This window comes from Colius striatus, chromosome 1 (genome assembly GCF_028858725.1).
Source record: "Colius striatus isolate bColStr4 chromosome 1, bColStr4.1.hap1, whole genome shotgun sequence".
NCBI classification, from domain to species: Eukaryota; Metazoa; Chordata; class Aves; order Coliiformes; family Coliidae; genus Colius; species Colius striatus.
In genome coordinates, this window is record NC_084759.1 from 167,194,803 (window position 1) to 167,216,064 (window position 21,262).

General features: G+C 40.5%; 2 protein-coding genes across 5 annotated transcripts in view; both read left to right on the forward strand.

Annotated features, from left to right (window-relative positions):
* OSBPL8 (oxysterol binding protein like 8) overlaps positions 1–18,801 on the forward strand; it is a 93,124-nt gene extending 74,323 nt beyond the window's left edge. For all 4 annotated transcript variants that reach the window (XM_062016122.1, XM_062016148.1, XM_062016140.1 and 1 more), the window contains 14 exons: positions 2,925–3,159; positions 4,516–4,700; positions 5,447–5,528; positions 6,206–6,304; positions 6,733–6,829; positions 7,182–7,280; positions 8,517–8,614; positions 9,279–9,368; positions 9,956–10,092; positions 10,366–10,551; positions 13,309–13,396; positions 13,895–13,997; positions 14,605–14,710; positions 14,961–18,801. In XM_062016122.1, the coding sequence (XP_061872106.1) occupies positions 2,925–3,159; positions 4,516–4,700; positions 5,447–5,528; positions 6,206–6,304; positions 6,733–6,829; positions 7,182–7,280; positions 8,517–8,614; positions 9,279–9,368; positions 9,956–10,092; positions 10,366–10,551; positions 13,309–13,396; positions 13,895–13,997; positions 14,605–14,710; positions 14,961–15,096 (1,741 nt within the window). In that variant the 3' untranslated portion in view covers positions 15,097–18,801. The remainder of the gene's footprint in view (positions 1–2,924; positions 3,160–4,515; positions 4,701–5,446; positions 5,529–6,205; positions 6,305–6,732; positions 6,830–7,181; positions 7,281–8,516; positions 8,615–9,278; positions 9,369–9,955; positions 10,093–10,365; positions 10,552–13,308; positions 13,397–13,894; positions 13,998–14,604; positions 14,711–14,960) is intronic.
* Positions 18,802–18,875: 74 nt separating this feature from the next.
* Positions 18,876–21,098, forward strand: BBS10 (Bardet-Biedl syndrome 10). Its single transcript, XM_061995466.1, has 2 exons — positions 18,876–19,060; positions 19,135–21,098. Exons 1-2 carry the CDS (start codon positions 18,876–18,878, stop codon positions 21,068–21,070), a joined length of 2,121 nt encoding a protein of 706 aa, XP_061851450.1. The 3' UTR covers positions 21,071–21,098.
* The last annotated feature ends 164 nt before the right edge of the window (positions 21,099–21,262 follow it).

Below are 21,262 nucleotides of genomic sequence, written 5' to 3' on the forward strand. Positions count from 1 at the left end.
AGTTGTTTAGTACATGACATAAGTTGGTAGATGTAAATATATGTTGCTGTACTTTGGTTAAAGAAAATGTATAATCCCATCGTTATTTAAGTCGTTCCAGCATGTCATCAGATGGATGAATAAGGATTCAGTCACCTATTATTATATTAAATTAAGTGCACAAAAGTTGGAATTACTATTATCACCTGGTATTTAATGTCTGAGTGCTCATTAATAACTCCTATTTATTTCAATAAATACTTCCAGACATCTCTTTGGGATCATAAGTTTATATGGAACTATATTCTTAAACAAGCATGGCAAATGAATTGTGTTTTCAAACACTTCAATTGTAGTACTAAAATGCATTTGAAAATATAAAAGGTTTAGTCCTTTATTTGAAATAATTGGATCTGAAGCTTGTTCTGTGCAGTTCCTCTCAGTAATCTTCCACCAATTTGATGTACTTTCAGGTGGATGTAAATGTATTTCAAATAATCCCTCTCACTCATGAATATTTAGCTGCCCATCTGTCTTTTCTGAGTGGGCAGGAGTTCTGTACTGCTGTTAAGAGTATGGTCGTGTATTTTAGAAGACCTGGACTGGAAGAAATGCAATTCTTTCTGGCACAGATAATCTGAGAAAAGCACAAAAATGGCACATTATTGCCCCTGGCCCAGATTCAGGGCTGCATCCAGATGACCAAGCAGGATCAACTACAGTTTTTCTCCTTCTGCTGCCTCATGAAAACAATAAAACTGCTGTGTACAGTTCAGCTGGAGATCTATACTCATGAACAGTAGCTTAATATCAGCAGCTGTCTCAGATTACAATCACAGCAATTAGCTACAACTTTTAAGTCCTAATTAAGACTAATGGTTTAATTAAGTAGATCTTCGGATATAGAGTAATCTAAGAGTGTTCAGTGTGCTGAACTATCTAAGCAGCAGAACCTGCAGGCCTAGTTTTAATGGGTTTGGCAGGAGAGGGAGAAGAAAGGTGAAAGCAGTTTTAGCTTCAACTGACAGCTAGCTTGAACTGCATTAATAGCAAGAGGAAGTCCAAGGAAAATGTTGAACTGTGACTTGTTGAAGACAGTCACTTGAACAATAGGGATGAGGAAAGAGCATTGACTTTCAATGCTTTTTTTTTTTCATTTTGTCTCAGTCTTCAAAAATACGAGCAGACCTTGGGCTGCCCAGTCCTCTGAGTTTGAGGACCATGAGTAAGGGAGCAGTCACTTTCCATTTGTGGATACTGAAATTTATAAAGGTCCAGTTTTATCAGCTGAATGTTTGTAAGTCCATGAGGCCCGATGGGATTCATCCCAAAGCACTGAAGGAGCTAGTGGATGTTGTGACAAAACTCCTCTTGATCATCTGCCAAAGATCTCAGGAGTCTGGGGAGGTCCCTGCTGACTGGAACTTAACCAGTGTTTTTCTGATTTACAAAGAAGTCCAGGGAACTACAGACCTGTTAATCTAACCTCTATTCCTGGAAAAGTTATGGGGAAGACCATACTGGGAGCTACTGCAAGATGAGTTCACAAAGGGAAAGTCTTCTGTTTGACTAATTTTATATTCTTCTACAATAAGGCCACCTGCCTAGTGGATGAAGGGAAGGTGGTAGATGTAATCTTTCTGAATTTTAGTAAGACTTTCGATACTATCCCTCACATCATCCTTCTGGACAAGTTGTCCAGCAGTGCAATCAGGAGGTTGATGATGTGCTGGACAAAGAGCCGACTGAATAATGGGGCTCAAAGGAATGTAGTGAATGAGACCATATCTGGCTGGTGACTCTCACCAGCAGTGTTTCTCGGGACTCAGTCCTAGGGCCTGTTCTACTCAGTGTTTTCATCGATGGGCTGGATGCAGCAGTTGAAGGCACTGTTAACAAGTTTACTGGTGATACCAAACTGGGAAGTGTGTTTGAGTCTCTCAAGGGACAGGAGGCCTTGCAGAGACATCTAGATAGATTGTAGCATTGAGCAATCATCAATGGCATGAAATTTAACAAGTCCAAATGCTGACTCCTGCTCTTGGTACAGAATAATGCTGGGCACAAGTATAAATTGAGAGACAAGTAGCTGGAGAACAGCCCTGCAGAAAGGAGTCTGGAGGGACTAGTTGACAGTAGGCACAAAATGTGGTGTGCCCTGGCAGCCCAGAGGGCAGCTTGCATCCTGGGATGCATCGAGCACCACAGAAATGCTGGTCAAAAGAGATGGTTGTCCCATTGTATTCAGCATTAACGTGGCCTCTCCTTGAGTGCTATGTGCAGTTCTGGGCTTCACAATTTAAAAAATACGTGAAGGTCCTTGAATGTGTCCAGAGAAGGGCAACAAAGGTGGTGAAAGGGCTGGAAAGTATGTCCTGTGAGGAACAGCTTGGGACTTCCGGGTTTGGAGAAGTCTGAGAAGCAAATTCATTGCTCTCTACAACTCCCTGAGGAGGGGAAGCAGAGACACAGGTGCAGAGCTCTTCTCTCAGGTATCCAGTGATAGGATGTATGGGAATAGTTCAAAGCTGTGCTAGGAGAAGTTTAGACTGGACATGAGTAACCATTTCTTTACTGAGAGAATGGTCAAACACTGGAACAGACTTCTTAGAGAGGTTGTCAGTGCTCCCAGCCTGTCAGCACTTGAGGCATTCGGACGACGCCCTTGATAACGTGCTTTAACTGTTGGTCGGGCCTGTGGCTGTCAGGCAGTTGGACGAGATGGTCGTTGTAGGTCTCTTCCAATGGAACAGTTCTAAACGTGGTGTATTTGACAGCTCAATGAGAAGAGTACATCCTATGTGTTTCCAGTGAAGCTAGCTTGACATTGCTGCCGGGTCGGGTTTGATATTGACAATTTTGGTGTGTATTTTATTAAGACCCTGGTTTGGAAACGTGAAATGATTGTGTGAAGCTGCATTTTCATTTAGCCTTTATTTTTTTAGGTTAAATGACAGTGAAATTGAAAGGCATCACTTCAAAGATCAAGATATGTACTCTGACAAATCTGATAAGGAGAATGACCATGACCATGAGGAATCCGATAATGATGGGTTAGGGAAAAGCGAAGAAAGCGACAGTGACACTTCAGAGCGACAGGATGATTCTTTTGTCGATCCAGAACCGATAGATATCAAGGAAACTACTTATTTAGAACAGAGTCCAGAAGAACTTGGGGAGGTAAATGTGCTGTTGATGTAGTGAACAAGCAGCTTCTCTAAATAGAAAGCAAATATTTTAGAGGTCAGACTACACTTGAAAACTGACTTGCAGGATTGGCTTTCCGATTTTCAGCAATAACGGGGGGAAAAAGTTCTGTTCACCCTTGTTCTGATCTGCTTGTCCACAGTTGTGTTCATGTCTGAGATTTTGGTGGAGATAATGAGATTATGTGGAATGTTCCTCAGACAGAAGGTGATTGGTTTGAAAGGATCACCTGCAGCAGAAATTCACCGTGTCTACCTGTCCTGTTGTTTCTATTTGTGTTTTATTAACTTGCTACTGCAGTTTTATTTTCAAGTTGTAGTCTTGAAGATTTTAATGCAAGCTGAAACCTCTTTTTCTACTATGAGAGAGGAGTTAAGCAGCCATGGGGTCTGCAGAATTCAGTGGAAAGCTTGCTGTGCTTTTGATGTCACTTTGCATTCTAATGTGCTGCCCCAGAGCTGCCATTCCGCTTCTACAGGTTGTCTTATGTATCTACATAGGCAAATATGACAGGGATTTATATGTTTTACTTGCTGTAGATAACAAAAAACTCAGTAACAGAAACTGAGATGAGCTTTAAATCTCTCCTTCTCAAGTGCTAACTATGATATTATTTTTTTGATGTGTTTATGGGACATGAATAGTTTGTGCTTTATTGCTTTCTGGTATTGTTTCTGGAAGGAATGATAGTTCAGGAAAAGTTGAGGAGTTTAAGTTGACAATAAGTTCTTCAATATGCATTTTAGAACTCTTCTGGAAAGATGGACAATTTCCTGCAAACTTTGCATTTGATTTCAGGGACTGTGAGGAGGAATATCTCATTTTTTCTTGAACAGAAAGGAGCAGATTGGAGTGTGGCTTCTGGTTTTGCATACTTACACTTAAGTAGTGGTTTTCTTTAAGGAAAACCACTGACACTCTTGACTGGTCAAGGCAGTGAAAAGCATAAATGAGGCAGCTTTCATGGTGGGGAAAAGTAGAATGAACAGCACTTTGCTGTATAAGTCCTGCACGTGAGAACACAGGGTAATATACTTGATGTCTAACAAAAACTAAAGGAGAATTTCTGAGCAACATTCTACCTCTTTTTTTCTAGTTTAGGGTTGATGAAAACAAATGCAGTTTTTAATACTGAATAGTGTATTGTGCTTGATGAAATGTATCCAAAATGTATTCAGAAAAACTTGGTTTTTCTCTCATATTTGCTTCAGTTTCTCTGTGGTTCACTTTTGGTACCTATTTTCCATTTTCATTGCACCTTTAGAATGTGTTGCCCTGTCTTCTGGAGAACTATTTTCTTTCTGTAAGCAGTTTTTTTGTTCATCCTAGGCAGGGGAGGCTGCTCAGACAGAAGTAGTGTCAGAAGAAAACAAAAGCCTGATCTGGACACTACTGAAGCAAGTGCGGCCAGGAATGGACTTGTCCAAGGTTGTACTGCCTACGTTTATCTTGGAACCTCGTTCTTTCCTGGACAAGCTGTCTGATTACTACTACCATGCAGACTTTTTGTCTGAGTGAGTCAATCCTGTCTCTGGTTTTCATTCTTTTTGTGTAAAATGGGGTAACAGCATGTACTGAAGCATTTGATCCAGTTTACTTAAACAATTTCATAGACTGCTTATAGAGTTTGAAAGCTTGTCTGATAAACTATCAGTCATCACATACCTTTGTTTTCTGAAAGCTAACTGCTCTTAGGATACATCTTGAAGTCTGACCACTCACAGTAATTTAATAGCAATTATGTTACAGACATTGCAGATTTAGTTAGAAGAATTCTGAAATTTAGTGAAATTTTTTCCCCTAGGAGACATATTTAAAATGGTAACACAGTACCAGTTAGCCTTTTTAATGTAGTGTTAAGTTCTGTTCACACATATAGTTGTCTGCTCAAATGTAGTTAGTAATGACTAAATTGATATACTTTCCAGCTTGAGTTCTGTGCCTGAGTAGGCCATTTCTCTCAAGCAGTATCTTATAAATGGAAGAGCTTCAGTGGTGGTGGAACAGAATTTAATGTTAGAAAGAACAGACTCAATTATGGAAATACTATCTCTGGTTTGCTGTTTGATTTCCACGTTCAGAAAATTATTTGAAAACTTCAAATTTGATGCTATGAGAGCAAAAGCTTTACAGTACTGCAAAACAGAAACTTGTGTTTTGGTCAACTTCTAGATTTATAATATGTTATGATTGTTATGTTATGACTGTTAAAACTTAAACAACACTGGTATTTGATCTCTGTGTTCTGTTTGCTTCTTAGAGCCGCCCTTGAAGAAAATGCTTACAATCGCATGAAAAAAGTAGTGAAGTGGTATTTGTCAGGATTCTACAAAAAGCCAAAGGTGTCCTTTCACATCTTATTTTCTCTTTACTTTAGTCATTGTGTTTAGATTGAGGGCTTAGGGATGTGCTGGAGTAAGTTTTCATTTTTAAGCACAATCATTATGCATTTTTTAAAAATCAAGACTACGTTTTCATTATTAACACAAATGCATCATGGACCTATTTGGTTCCTAGCCATGCTGAAAATGGACTATACTCAGTTGCTTTTTTTTTGCGTGGAGAAGTTGAACTAACCATTTAGTGATAAAGTTGAGCCAGTTCTATGTTTATCACTGATAACATCCTGCAGTTGGAGGATTAATATTTCCACTACTTAATTTAGCTTTACACTAAATATTCTTTATAGTCATCTTGGTGGGAAACATAGTTAAAAGGAAGTACTTACTACCTAGCTTCAGATGAAAGGTCTGTAATAATTCTCCTAAAAACCCTTATATTCTGTTTATCCTTATATGTAGCCTTGAATAGTTTAGCAGATATACTAAATCTGTGCCAGTTTCTTTAGAACAAAGAGCAGAGTATCTAAATATAATATTCAAATGATGAAATCAAGTAGGATGTACTTGACCATTTGTATTATGATTTTGGTTTTGTGTGTCTTCGGTGACAGACTGAAAATGTTGTGTGAGTTCTGTACCTGCATTGTATGGTTACTTTCTGTTCTGTTTCGGTTTAGGGACTGAAAAAGCCGTACAATCCTATACTTGGTGAGACTTTTCGCTGCATGTGGGTTCATCCAAGGACAAATAGCAAGACTTTTTACATTGCAGAACAGGTAGCTGCAATAACCATCACAAATATTTTCAAGAAAAATAAATGTGTTTTTGTGCTAGCCAATTGATGTGGTACTTTCAGAAAATGTGTTCAAATGTATGAACAATATCCGAACAGCTCTCCTGGCGAGCATAGTTTTCTTACAAATGTCTTATAAATGTGTCAGAGTGGCAGAGAGAAAGGTATTTCCGGCATTTCTGTTCCCTCTTCTTTCAGTAAGAGTCAGATGCTGATTTTACTCACTCTTGAAATTCACTAAGTGTCTGCTTGATATTTATGCTAAAGGTTATAGTCACATATATTAACTATAGTCTGTTATGTGCAGCTTGAATTTTGCATTCTGTCTTTATTAGCTTAAATTTATGTTATCTTACATGATCTTTTTTCTTTTTCTGTCTGTTTATTCAAATGTATGTTTTTTTTCAACAGGTATCACATCATCCTCCGATATCCGCCTTTTATGTTAGCAACCGCAAGGATGGTTTTTGCCTTAGTGGTAGCATTCTGGCCAAATCAAAATTCTATGGTAAATAATGGGGCAGGTGTTCTTATATACTTCTATAGAGGAGTGTAAAATTGGTGCAAATGAGCTGTGTTTTGTGGATAAAAGAGTACTGTTAGAAGAATCAGGGTTTTGATGATTGAATGGTCCTTTCCTTACAATTTTTTTACTACTGGGTCTTCGAATTTTAATTCCCATCTTTGGAGGTTTGTAATTTCTAATTGGAGATGCTGTGTAAAATTCTAGTAGCTTTGCTAAATGGGATAGATTGCAATGCCAAATATACTAATGCTCTTAGTTTTATTGCTCAGTTATTGGAGAATGTTGACTGTTATCTCACAAGGTAAGAAATGTGCTTTTTGTCTTTGATTTTCAGGGAATTCATTGTCTGCCATATTAGATGGAGAAGGACGGCTGACATTCCTAAATAGGGGAGAAGATTATGTCATGACGATGCCATATGCTCATTGCAAAGGTAGTGGGTTTTCTCATTCTCTAGATGGCAAAGTTGTGAGAAGTTTAGTATTCTAAATGGTATACTGTGTTTGATTCAAGCTTGTCATCTGACAACTTGTGTTCTGAGTGTTGGCAACTTTAGTGGCTCTTGACTTCCACATACTTTATCAGTATTGTTTAAGCAATCATGCGTTTTTTGGCACAGAACAAGTTTTTCATAAATAGTAAGAGCATACATGTAACAAGCTATCTGTCACTACATGGCAGTAGTTTACTGTTTGAGTTGCCTGGATTTTTTTTTTTTTTTAAGAACTTTTCCAATATTTCCTCTTGTAAACATAAAAGGCAATTGGTATCTACACCTCTAAGTCTTTAGTTTCACTATGGCAAACAAGTCAGTAGTATGTAAAACTTTCTGGAAGGTCAGTAGTAGTACAATATTCATTGCAGAATTGCTGATTTTTAAACTATTACTTATTCAGATTTACCTACTCACATGTCCTATGCCAGAATTCTCTTTCAGAAGCCATATAGCCAGCAACTGTATTCATTTGAGATGCATGAAAACCAATTGGCAGAATTGGGTAACTTGATGTTAGTTTGGTGGACTCTTTCCATTGTTCGTAGATGGTTTTAATATTATGTTGGACTTTATGGCTTTGGTGACAAAAATAATAACAATTAAAAACCACATAACGTGCATACATTCAGGTCAAACCTGAAGAAGAACGAAGTTGACTATTTAAGCTGATTGAGAGGGAGATTGAAGTGTACTCAGCATTGTAAACCGTGTACTTCCAAAAGTCTTTAGGGAGGTGGTCAGTGCTGTCTTATATTGGTTGTCTGTGATTGTCTTCACCTGTGCTTCTGTCCAGGTGCAGTTTTCTTTTGCATTCTTTGTCATATTTTATTGTCATATGTTAGTCTCAAAAGCTTCCCTCCTCTGATCATCTCCTTTAAGACAAAATACCACCCTTGCTAAAGCCAGCAGCATATGCTGCAAAAGATATGTCTAAAACTGTTTTTCCTGCTTATCTTCAATTCGCTTACATCCTTTTGTTTTCTGTTTGGTTTATCTCATTTCACAGAAAGATCATGCTTATTAAGAAAGGTCATGGGAAAAGATGATTTTTTTCCTTCAGCACAGACATGTTTACTTTAGGAACTGTGCCCAAAGAACTTAGGTCTTTTGTCTTGTTCACTTATAAACATTCATTTTAGCTGGGTGTATTGTTTGTTTGTTTTCCTCTTGCAGGAATTCTTTATGGCACAATGACCTTAGAGCTTGGGGGAACAGTCAATATCACTTGTGAGAAAACTGGCTACAGTGCAACAATTGAATTCAAACTCAAGGTTAGTAAATGCTGTGGATGCAAGAAGGAGAGTGAGCATAATGTTAATGTAAAAAAACCCCAAAAATAGATCACTCCTTAATTATATCTGATTTAATCTGAGTTGTCTTTTTGGAAACTGAGGAATTTTCATTTTAACAAGGACAAGTGCAGAGTCGAGCACTTGGGGAGGAACAACCTCATGTCCCAGTACAGGCTGGGGGTTGTCCTGCTGGAGAGCAACTCTGTGGAGAGGGACCTGGGAGTTGCCTTATCAGTCCACAGGATGTATTTGCAATCTATCAAAAAGACTGAAGAAAATCCCTGGCAATCATTTTTGTTGTTGCAAGTTAAACTCTAGTAACAAATGGTCTTTGGTAAAGTGGTGAAATTAGTGTAGTGAATGACCACGTTCTCCAAGTTATCATTGTATCACTGTTTTCTCCATTATTTTCCACTTTATTTTCACATTTCTTGAACAGTGTTTTTGCTCAGCAAATATTTTAAGAAAATAGAGCATGAGAACAGCATACCATGTTGTTTTGGAGATTGTGTAGAAGTTATAATATTAAAAGCCATCAGGGCTGTTCACATCACATTTCATAAATTCACTTTTCCTTAATAGTAAATGTAAATGCAAAAATAAATTTCTGTTAAACATGAAAACATTTCTTTTTGTTTTGCAGCCTTTTTTGGGTAACAATGACAGTGTTAACCAAATATCAGGGAAAATTAAGCTTGGCAAAGAAGTTCTTGCTATTTTGGAGGGTCACTGGGTAAGTAGCGAGTGATGGTATTTTATCAATTCCGGCAGAGTTGAGATGAGTGCAAATAGCACTCAGATACCAAAAAAATAGACTCAACTTTAAAGAAAAGAGTTGATTGAGTACCATTTTTATAGAAAATATATCTTTATAGTTAGTTCTCAAAGTATAGAATCAACAGTGTTACTGGCAACTGTTAAGAGGTAGAAAAGTTGTTTATGTTTGAGTATTTTCTTAAGAAAGTACGCTTCAGCTTGCAAAGTGATTTGAGTGTATGTGTTAGTGCTATGAAGAGTTATGGCACCAGCATGAAGCATTCAAACTTGTTTTGATTCTGGTGAGATGGTACTGGCACTGCTGTTGTTTGGAGGTAGTCATAGAATGGTAGGGGAACAGAGATGCCATTGCATCTGTGTTCCCAGTTAGAATGAGTACAGAGTGCGGAAATTAAATTTTAAAGTTAGCATATATAATTATTCTTAACTACATGCACACAAAGGAAAGTACATTCTCATTACAAAAAAAATGATCATTCTTCCCTCTTGTGTTGCTTTGATACTCTGAGATAATTACAGTTAACTGAATTATATGTGTTACAGGACAGTGAAGTTACTATTAGTGACAAGAAGACAGATGTTTCGGAGATATTCTGGAACCCAACATCTGATATCAAGCAGCGAAGATTACCTAGATACACAGTGAAGTTTGAAGAGCAGGGTGACTTTGAATCAGAGAAGTAAGTTCATGTGAGAACCATGTGTAATTAGTTTAACAAAATAAAGCTCCATCTTCTCCAAATACAGCAAATTATGATTTCTTTCTCTCCCACGTTTTTGATATTGGCCTGTAAAACATGGAAAGCTTTGATGGAAACATAGATAAAACACACATTGCAACGTGGTAATATTCTGTTTAGGGGTTACTCCATTCACTTAGCCTATAATTAAGGAAACGTTTGCAATAATTTCTGTCAAGCAGATTGTAACACTCCCTATTGCTCGTTTGTCAGGCTTTGGCAACAAGTGACGAGAGCAATAAATAATAAAGACCAAACAGAAGCTACTCAAGAAAAATATGTTCTGGAAGAAGCTCAGAGAAAGAGTGCCAAAGAAAGGAAACTCAAGGGTGAAGAGTGGACTTGCAAGCTGTTCGATCAGGATTCCGTCACAGGAGAATGGCACTACAAATATGCCGAGTGAGTCCTGAAGCGCTTGTAACAAAAACTGCTTGTTAAATGTTTGGTGGCGTTGCTGAGCCTCTTACTTCTGGTTTCACAAGCGAAAGAACTCAGATATCTAACTACTTGCAAACTCATGAAATAAGCAATGATACTTGATATTCTTACTTATGTATTGTAATTAGAATGCATATTTTTTTTAGCTGAACTGGGTTGGCCCTTTTAGTGTTGAAATGGCAGTGATTGCCAGTACAGCAAACCTTGTTTCATGCAACCACTGCAATGGGCTTGATTTATCTTAATGGTTATGTGCTTCAACAAATCTATGCTATCTTCCAGAGTTTCTTGGGCATGACACTTGGGGGTGCATTGTGCTCGTTTCACCCAGTGCCCCCAGACTGACCAGAGCAGCCACACAGATTTTTCCTAGACTGGAAAATATGGTACATATTACCATAACAATTGGAAATCAGAAAATCTAGTGTCTAGAAATCAGTGAAGTCTGTACTTAGTTCAACTGAGCTATTTAATGTTAGAGTAACCCTGACAGGAATGGTTTACAGGAATGGTGAGTGCTATAACCAGGGGGCTCTGCTCAGCAGTCAAATACACATTGAACATATGAGTGTCTGGGAATCTATTTGTGTGATGATCTGGATGAGAAGATGAAGACATGTCTTGTCTGTCTGACTGCTGGGATGCCTTCTGGGTTCTTGCCAATGCCTGCAAGTCAGCTTGGAGCTGAGGGCTTTACCAGTGATAGTTTCCACAGAACACACACACACATTCTGCTGATTCTTTTTCAATACCCAGCACAGTTCTATATTGCAGGGACTATAAAAGTAAAATATCTGAGTTAAGGAATCCTGAAGTCTCCAGCAAATATGCAAGTCGGAGGTTTCCTGGAACCAAGCATGCATTCTGTGTATTTAGCAACACAGATTTCTTTTCCATGAATTTCCATGGTTTCCTCTTGAGTCTGTGCAGACTTTTACCACATCCCGTATCAGGGAATTCTCCAACTAGACTAAAAGCTCCGTGAAACACCCTCTCTTGGTTTGAGCCTTCTAGTGCTGTTGGAAGAGTTATGAGTAGTCCAGCTGAATTGATTTGCCCATATTTTTGAACCCCGTGTAAAACCATCAGGAAAAGTACTATCCTTGAAATCTGTTAAACCTTGCAGCTTTAAGACCTTTCTTGTTAATCTGCATTATTTCTCGTCTTCTTGACACCTGTAGTTCAAGGATGTGCCGCAGAAATGTTACCACATGCTAGGAAGCAGTCTGTGCCTTCAGCAGTCCCTGGAAGAAACTTTTGTCCCCTTTTCAGCAGTTAAAATGAGAGGCAGCTCCCTACACTACCTGTTCCATGTACAGAGCAGTCTTACTGTGAAAGCTGTGGCATTTGTTAAAGTATCCAGATTATGGATTTAGGCATCTGGATTATAGATACAAAAGACCTTTGGGGGAGTAATGCCTTTTACTTACCCTATTACCTTAGAGGACGTTTAATTCAAGTCAGGTTAAGTTAAGATGTAAATGCAGGTCTGTGTTTGCAACATCTGAAACAACTATAGGAGTTTTAAAAGGCACAACAGGAGGATATGAAAGGAAATCCATGCTTAATCTGCTTAATCAGTAAAGCTGTGCATCAGAACTATCTGCATGCAGCTGACTTGCAGTTTCTGTCCTGAAAAGGCTGTAATCAATGGGGATGTCAGACTTAGCTTTTGGCTGCTTGATGTTCTCCAATGAGCTAGATGTCTTCTTTTTCTAAAATACATCTACCTGTGTTTGGTAAAGCACTCTTAAAAAATCAGGACAAGAAAACCATGTATAGCTCATTAGTGCCTCCTGAAACCAGCCTTGATTACCGCTAGCCACTTTTACTATTAGGGATAAAAGTAGGTTTGATGTACCTGATTTTTAACTTCTCTTTCCCAGGCATCTTTTAAAAGAAAAAAAAAACCCCAAAAGCAGTCCAAAATAATAATTTTTAAAATCCCCTATTTGTAGCAATGTACCTGAAGGGAAATGGACCTGTGGCCCACCCAGATGTTGGTTGTATGTAACCGTAAGCTGCGTTAGGCTCAGACACAGGCCTCAGACTTTGGTTATATCAGACACTGAATGATGGGCCTAAAGAATAGTCAAGGACAAGTTGCTTATTAGAATGTAGATATGAAGACAGCTGTGTGTGTGGGAAAGAAACTCTGTAAGCTTAGAATAGAAATTAGATAAGGAATTAGGTAAAAGAATGTAGAAACAGAGTATGATAGACTGAGCTATCCAATCCTAATAGATTACATCATGTATGTAGAAAAGAATAACATATACAATGTGATTGCATGCTAAAATAAAGGACTTCTGCATTGATCATATTGGTCTGATGCGTAGTCCAAGAATCCTGTCCCGCAAGGTGGTCCCTGCACTTAATATCTCTGAAGTTCTAAAATAATGTGCATTAAGTGGAAAACATGTTTATCTTTGACAAATGCAAAATACTAGCAAGATAAATTCATAATGATATTGTTGGTTAATACAGTAGCTTCCACTCTTGACAGATGGCTGAGGGTTTGACCTGGATGTGAAAATTTTTGTCTCCCTTGGCCTTTCAGATTGGAACTGGGCTATATATGGAAGATAAGATCACCTATTCCATGTCTGACTTCTGTGGGAGGGAGCACTTTAATCTGTTCATACCAAGTATTTTCTGAGCAGGAAAATATTTACTTAAATTCCCGTGGGATTAATCAAGCCTGTTCATTTTGTCTAGTACCAGACCATGGGACCCTTTGAATGACATGATCCAATTTGAAAAAGATGGCACCATCCAAACAAAAGTTCGACATCGGACACCCATGGTACGTTCCAGCTCTGTCAGTGTGCACAAGAGCCAGGGACTTGTATATATTGCATTATCTGTAGGAAGGTCATCAAAGCCTTGGGAGCAATGGGAAATACTGTTGTTTTCCAAAAAATGTCTTTTAGCCAGCCCATAGTCTTTCATGTCTGTGTTGTGTCCAGAGCAGTAGAGATGACTTGATTGTCCTGCTTGGACATGTTCCTATTCCACCTGATCTAGGTGAAGCTGCTTCTGCAGGGAGGTTGGACTAAATGATCTCTAAAGGTCCCTTCCAACTCCTACCATTCTATGATTCTATGAATGTAAAATATGTAAACCTGAACTCAACAGGTTTTCCCTTAGATGGGAAGATGAGCAATATTCAGGCCGCTTATACATCAAAGAATTCGACTTGGACTTGGATTAGATATTGTGCATTTCTCTCTTACTGTCAGAATGCCTTGCTTTGCTACAGTCATGGTTCTCTGGAAATAATTTGTAAGTTCATAAATTGTAGGTTAGTGTTCCAAAAATCAAACGCAAGCCAGCCAATCAGAAGAAAGGAGAGTGTGGTTTCTCATCCCCGGAGCCTGATAACCAGGATTCTTCTGGGAGCGAAGGTAGGAAAAGATCCATTCTCATACAGAAATAATGAATTTATTTAACAGTGAAAGAGAATTCTGTAGCTACACATCCTCTTCCTGTCTCGATGATTGTGCTGGGAAATAACGCATGCTTTGAATCACAGTTCTGTCCAACCTGTGAAGCACATTGTGGAGAAGGAAGAAGTTCAGAATGGCTCAGGGTTTTAATTATAAACTTTCCTGTCCTTTTAAATATCCATATGTAGTGTAGATAGGCTGAAGTGCTGCACATATTTAGTATCTGAGGGGAAAAAAATAGTGTTTGTAAACTCTTTTCTTTCTTAAAAACGTGATAAATTGTTTTACTTCTCAGGTCAGTATGTTGCTAGAAGGCAGATTGTTATTGATAATGCTTGCAGAAGCTAAGCAATACAGTTAGTGTTTTAAGATATTTCAGGTGCTTAACTTCCTGCTTTCCTGTGCTATAGGTGACTGAAATAAGGCTTTAGTTTTCAAAAGAAGCTTCGTTAGAAAATTTTCTTCTCATTTTTGCAACAGATTTAGTTTGGCCTTAGTACTTCGTTCCTTCCTTGACTTAGCCCTCACTTCTATGAACTACATCTGACTTTTGTCTCTTTCTTAGCGCAACTTCTGAAGCCTAATACAAGAATAAGGAAAAAGGGGGCAGACCTTGGTGAACTTCAGAGTGCCATTGAATCTATAAAGGAAACACAAGAAGACATTAAGAGGTATAGTATTGAGTAAAATGGTTTAGAGAATAATAATATTACAGCTTCTTTTTTTTTTCTTGAAGCTGGTATGTATCTATCTGCTTTAGAGCCTTGATGTCTTTAAACTACTTTTCTTCTTAAGTGTTGATTGCTCATTGATGTTTATTAATATTCGTCAAAACCTAGCTTCTGTAGGGAGCCCTAACATGCTAGAAAATGCCAAACTGTCTAGATTGTAATTTACAGGATATTATTTTCTGTCTTACAGGGACATTATGGCTCTGCGAAATAGAGTCACTTCTAATTCACCACCTGCGGACTACCATTTCTTGCAGTTTAAGCACTATGTCTTCATTTCACTTGTGGTTCTGCTACAGCTTATCGTTAATTTCTTGTTCAAATAGGAAGTGTGAGCAAGGGTCTTTCTGAACTGGAATGATTGAACTGTTTCCAGGGACCATATTTTAAGTGGGACTTTAAATGATGCAATATTATCTTTAAGAGCCCTGTAGCAACAACTTACAGAACTTTGCCTTGGCATCCATGGTTCAGAATCATACTCCTGTCTACCCAGTTGAAGTAAGAATTGTGTAAGTGCCAGTACACTCTTGCTCCTGGTGTGTGCCTCTGTCTTGCAGACATACAACATCAGCCTTGTGTTTTATATTGCGGCGTATGCTATACTGGTGAATCTTCACCACAGATTAGATGACGTTGAAAATTCATCAGTCAGACCCTGTAGGTAGGATGTGATTCCTGTTATGATAGAGTGACAAAAGAGCAGGCTTTGTTACATTTAAACTTACCACTTTTGTAACAAAGGGACTTTTGAAGTAGCCAACAGTTTTTGTAAATGGCATTGGGTGTTTGGAAGTTAACTTTTGTTTAAGGTCAGGCAAATAAGTTATTTTACAAAGAACACGACTGTTAGAAATTGGTAAGTAAAAAGCTGAAGTCTTTGGGAATTTTGCAATGTAATGTCTTTCATTTGTTTTGGAAGTATGACCTTTTTATCCTGAACTACTTTAGTGGCTTGTAAGCCAGCTGTTTTATTTTTATAGTTTTAAAACTTCAGAATCTTCATAAAAACATTCCTGCATCTACTGTACAGAGCACATTTTTAACAGTACAGCATCTGGGAAGGTACTATCTGGGTCCACCCTCTCTCATGAGCTGCAAATGTTAACGATTTACTCTTTTTTTTTGTAAGCCTTGGTAAATCTACAGCTTTGGATCTACAGTTGTTTATGGCCATGTCACAGTAGGCGGACAAACTGCTGAGGCCAGGACTCAGTCTTACTTTTGAAACAAAATGTGAAGATGCACCAGTGTGCTTAGTATGTAGCTCAAGTTGGGCTTCCCAAAAGGCAGACCATGTAGAACAGAATTCAGGCACCATCACGGGTTTGCTTGCAAGTGAAAACAAGTGTGTTTACAAGGGGAAAGTCTTCAGGAATGGTGAGATGGCTAACGACACACATATCAAAACAAATGAGTGAAATCCTAAGTCTTTGTTAAATTCCTCCTTGCTGTAGTATATATTACCAAACACAGAAAACAGATGCAGCTTTTCCTTATGATATAGCCATAGAAATTCATGTGAAGGTTATGTTTCTATTTAAAAACAGGGTTTGTAACACTTCTACTTGAAGTAACAGATGCATGTATAGAACTTGTAAAATTTCAGCAAAAAAATGTAGTCCAGTGTTTATGTAGTGAATTCTTTATGTCACATGTAGCAAGTCAAAAAGGGGCTGTAGTACATAAAGGTCCTCCCAGTGACCCAGCCAAGACAAGAGGAGGATGAGCTGCACAAAGCAAAGGACAGACCAGTTTGTTTCCAGAGGATCCACTCAGAAATCCAATCCATCCGAGGCAGTGGAACAGTTCAAAGGTCACATTTGGCTTTTTGCCTTGGCCCGGTTATCTCTCTGCCTTGGGCAGCCCCCCTGACTCTCTCCAGGTGATCTGCCTTTCTGTTCTACATCAGTCACACCAGTATTTTGTGCATTTGCTTGTTGCTTATCAGTCTAGCTCATGTGTTTCTGTAGCTGACACTTCCACACACCTCCCCTTCTCTTTCACCTTTCCCCTTCTTTGGGCTTCAGCTAGGTAAAAGTTTCTGGCTTGAGCAGTCAACTTCAGCTCATTTCATACAGCTTCATATGAGCACAGTTTGGTCTAGAATCATTTTCTGAAATGTGACACCTCAACCAGAGTGATCTTGTATATGTGGGCAAGACCGAACTTGATTGGACTTCTATCATATTTACAAGCTGATGAGGTAAAATTTGTGGATGCAGAAAGTCTGTATGTAAGAGGAAAAAAAATCCCCAAATTAAGTCTCTAAATGGAAACCTGAAGTTATTAGCCATTCATAAAATGGCATAAAGAGAGCAGAATATTACAGCATTAAAGCTGTAATATTCTTTTCCTGGAACTTGGCCATTCACTATTGTGTTCAGATGTCAAAACTTCACCTGTCTTAAGATCCATGACAAGCCTTTAAACGTATTCCCACATAAAAGTAGTACAAGAGCAATAGCTTCAATTCCCTAAAATAATACCCAGCTAAATTTGTGGTGCTGAAATTCTTGACTGATAGTTAGAAGCCTTTATCTCCCTTGTACATGGAAGTGTCCTTCTGCCTTTCATAATCACTTCTATTCAAGATCAGTTAACAACACAGTCTGTGCATGTATTTTTATACGACTGCATGGATTAATAACATTCAACCCGTCTGACACCACCATGCTGGACAATGTCAGACTAAACAGATACTCTCCATCTGAAATTCATGCTTGGCTCCAGATAAGTAGAAGGCTTGAACAGAGCGAGACAAAATGCCTGTGCTTATTTTCCTTTTCAAATTATTTCTTGGAGTTTAATTCTCTGTAAAAGTGGTTCAAGGGATGTTCCCAGAAGGTAAAGGAAAATGAAGAAACTTCTTCAAAAGTAAAATTGCATGCTTCTACTTGACTGGTTGATAACTTAAATTCTGAAAAGTACATCTAAACCCTGGTAATTCCTGGGTTTGCTGGGGTTCATGTGGTGTTCCCTCATGTGAATAGAACAAGGAAATTTCCTGCCCAACTTGTACAGTACAGCTGGTCACAGGCATGTGTATGAAGCCTTTTCTTTCGCATAGCACCATCGTCCTATTGAACCATGACATGTAGCTGATCTTGAATGTTACTCAAGACCAAGCTCTGCACATAGTTAGAGAAATTGATTGTACAGTTTACAGATGTTTGAGAGCTTTGGCCTCCTACTGGTTTTTTAAAGTTTAAAACAGCACTTCTTTTCACATTTGATTGACAAATCTTTTGTTTGGGTTTTTTTTTCCTTGTACAGGAAATATTTTCGGAATTTCTTGCCATGTGGATTTGATGTTTTGGTTTGGGGTTTTTTTTTCAAATGCACTCTAAGCCTTTAATTTGCCATTTAGGTACAGATTGCCTAGTTAGGTACAGATGACAGTACGAGAATGTAAATATGCCATCTGAAATGCAGCAAGTATCAGTTTCCGCAGGAGGTGATGTTTCTTGCATTTCACATGTTGATTCCTTTTCAATAATTGACATTACTTAATGAGGGTAGAACTTGGTTGTACCCCCCACCCTCACTTAAATCTCAAATTACTTGAAAGGTTATCCCATAAACTATAGTGATGGTGGTTTCTTCTTTTTTTGTTTCTTTGTTGCCCTCTTGTGCCTTTGGCTTTTTCTTTTCTTGATCGACTGGTGTTTATGAAAACAGACCTTGGGTTCAGTGTTTTGTAAAGGCTACTACTTCGCCTCTGTTTGTGTAAATAGTACATAACAAGGATTCTGTACATCTTTAAGTTTTAATTATTGTTATTTCAAATATTATTTCAAGGATATTCTCAAATCGCAGAAGATTCAGCGGATATTGTAAACAGTGCCTTCTTGAGGGGTTTCTTGCCGAGCCATGTAAAGAATTGTGAAGTCTGTGCCATATGTAACATCTCAACTTTTTGCGGGGGCTGTTGTGTTTGAAAACTAACTATCTTTCTTCGTCAGGCTCGGGCCGGGGGAGGCGGTAAATACCGACTATTCAGAGACAGTAAATAAAACACATTAAATGTCCCGCGCTGTAACTTGTTGCGCCGCGGGCCGGGCCCGCGCGTCGCCGGCGGCGGAAGGGGCGGAGCGGCGCGGCCATGGCGGCGCGGCTGGAGCTGAGGCGGGTGGCGGAGGAGGCGGCCGCGTTGGCGGGCGCGGTGCGCGGCGCTCTGGGTCCGCGGGGCGGGCGGGCGCTGCTGCTGCGGCCCGACGGGCGGGCGCTGCTCACCCGCGACGGGAGGCGGCTGCTGGAAGCGCTCAGCCTCGAGCCGCCGACCGCCAGGTACCGGCGCGGGTGGAGGGGAGGGCATGGGGGAGAGGGGAGGCGGTTCGGTCTAACAGCCCCTGTGCCCGCAGGATGATGGCGGCCTGCGCCTGCAGCCACCGCGCCGCGACGGGGGACGGCGCCAAGACGTTCGTGGTGCTTTTGGCAGCCGTGCTGGGCGGGCTGCGGGCCGCGGGCGGCGGCGGGGGGCTGCGGCGGGCGCTGCGGGCCTTCGAGGCGCAGGTGCTGGAGCGGGCCGTGGCGCGGGGGCTGCGCGGGCACCTGCGGGCGGCGGCGGGCGCGCCGGAGGCGCAGCTGCAGGCGCTGCTGGAGGGGTACCTGGGCGGCCGGCTGGGCCCGGCGGAGCGGCGGTACCTGGCGCGGCTCTGCCTCGAGCTCTGCCGCCGCTGCGCGCCGCCCCCCGGGCTCCGCCCGCACGCCTTGCGGCTGCTCGGCCGGCACTTTGCGCAGCTGCACGTTGCTGTGGCCGGTCTCCCCGTGGCCAGCTCCCGGGTCCTGCCCGGGCTCATCCTCCGAAGGGACTTCGCGGCCTACTGCCCGGCGCAAGGGGCCGTGCGGGCCGTGCTCGTCACCCAGCCCCTCCGGCCCGCCCTCTCGGTCCCTGGCGGAGAGTTCGTCGTCGAGTCCGAGGGTCAGTATCAGGCCTCGCTGCGCTGGGTCTCGGGGAGGACGGAAGCCCTAATGAAACACTTGCAGAGCAACAACGTTAAGCTGTTACTGTCGAGCGTTAAGCAGGAGGAAGTAGTTATCTACTATGCAAAACTGTTTGGCGTTTCAGTGGTAGAGTGCTTGTCACCCGAAGAAACGGCCCTTATCTGCGAAATCACAGGAGTCTCACCTCACGAAGCTCTGGGTGACAACATTCTGGGGGAAGTCACTGACACTGCCGTGGCAATGTTTTGCCAGCCCTTGCTGCTGGGCTCAGAGAGATGTGCCCACATCGGCTTAACCAGTGTGTGCGCCTTCCAGCCCCATTGCCTCATCCTTTGCGGGCCGGTGGATGGTGTTAATGAGGAGCATGCTGCTGCTTTACAAGGGGCATTTACCATGCTGCAGCAGCTATTTAAAACAGTTGATGGATGGGAGGAATGCAAAGCAGAAGGTGAAAGGCAGAATGAAGCCTCAGATGTTGGCAGTTGGCATTCTTCAGCTACTGAGAAACAATTCAAAACAGACAAAGTTTCTTGTAGTAGCAGTCAGGTTTCTGAACATCAACTGAAAGCACGTGGGGATGAAAAGGAGACACAAATCGTAGACCCTGATCTTCATGAAAGTGAAAATCCAGCATATGTGCAAACAGACTCGCAAATACCCTCAAATCCCATCTTAGGCGTCAAAGAATTCAATATTGCTCCTGAAGGAGACGGATCTTCAAGAGACCCACAGAAACCACATGCAAAGGGCAAGCATCTGTGTGTCGTTCACGAGAACTATAGTAGTGATTCACTTGTGGACAGTCTAAAAAACTGCAGTGCTGCTGTATTAGCAGCACATAATGCTGGAGTGTGTGGATGCCCGGGTGTTGGCAAACATCTAGAGAAAATGAGTTGCCATGTAGTTCCACTGCAACACATAGAGAGTTGTGCAAGTATTGCACAGAAGTCTTCCAACTCTCTCATAGAAGCTGGATCAGTTTTGCCAGTAGGAGGTTACTTTGAAATCCTATTACATTATTATATACAGCACTATGCAAAACAGTTTCAGCAACCAGAGATAACCATCATGTCTAATATTGTTGCTGATGCTTTGCTAAGTATTCCCAAGTCTTTGCACGGGACAACAGAGCGAAACAGCTTTACAGAATTCTATCTCAAAGCCATAAATGCACTCAGAAAAAAACAGCCACTGCCTATGAACGAGAAGGGTTTAGAATCAGTGTATTGCAAATACCAGTTGGTCATTTCGGTTCTTCATTGCGTTACAGAGCTTCTCTCCATAGATTTAATAATTGGTATTAAGCAGCCATTGCAAAAAAATGAGGTTCATGACTCAGATGATGACTTCTGAAGTCATTAATAAAGAGTGTTTTCTACTATGTGTTTTCGTGTCAAATGGATGTGTGTCAAAATGCAGTATTAGGGACTAAAAGAGGCACAGATACCTAACATGTTGCTTTCCTCTTAGAAGAAAAGGAAGAAAAAAGCAAAGCAGTTGCGACCTGTGAAAAAGTGGGTTGTGAACAGCATGAACTTGAAGTTT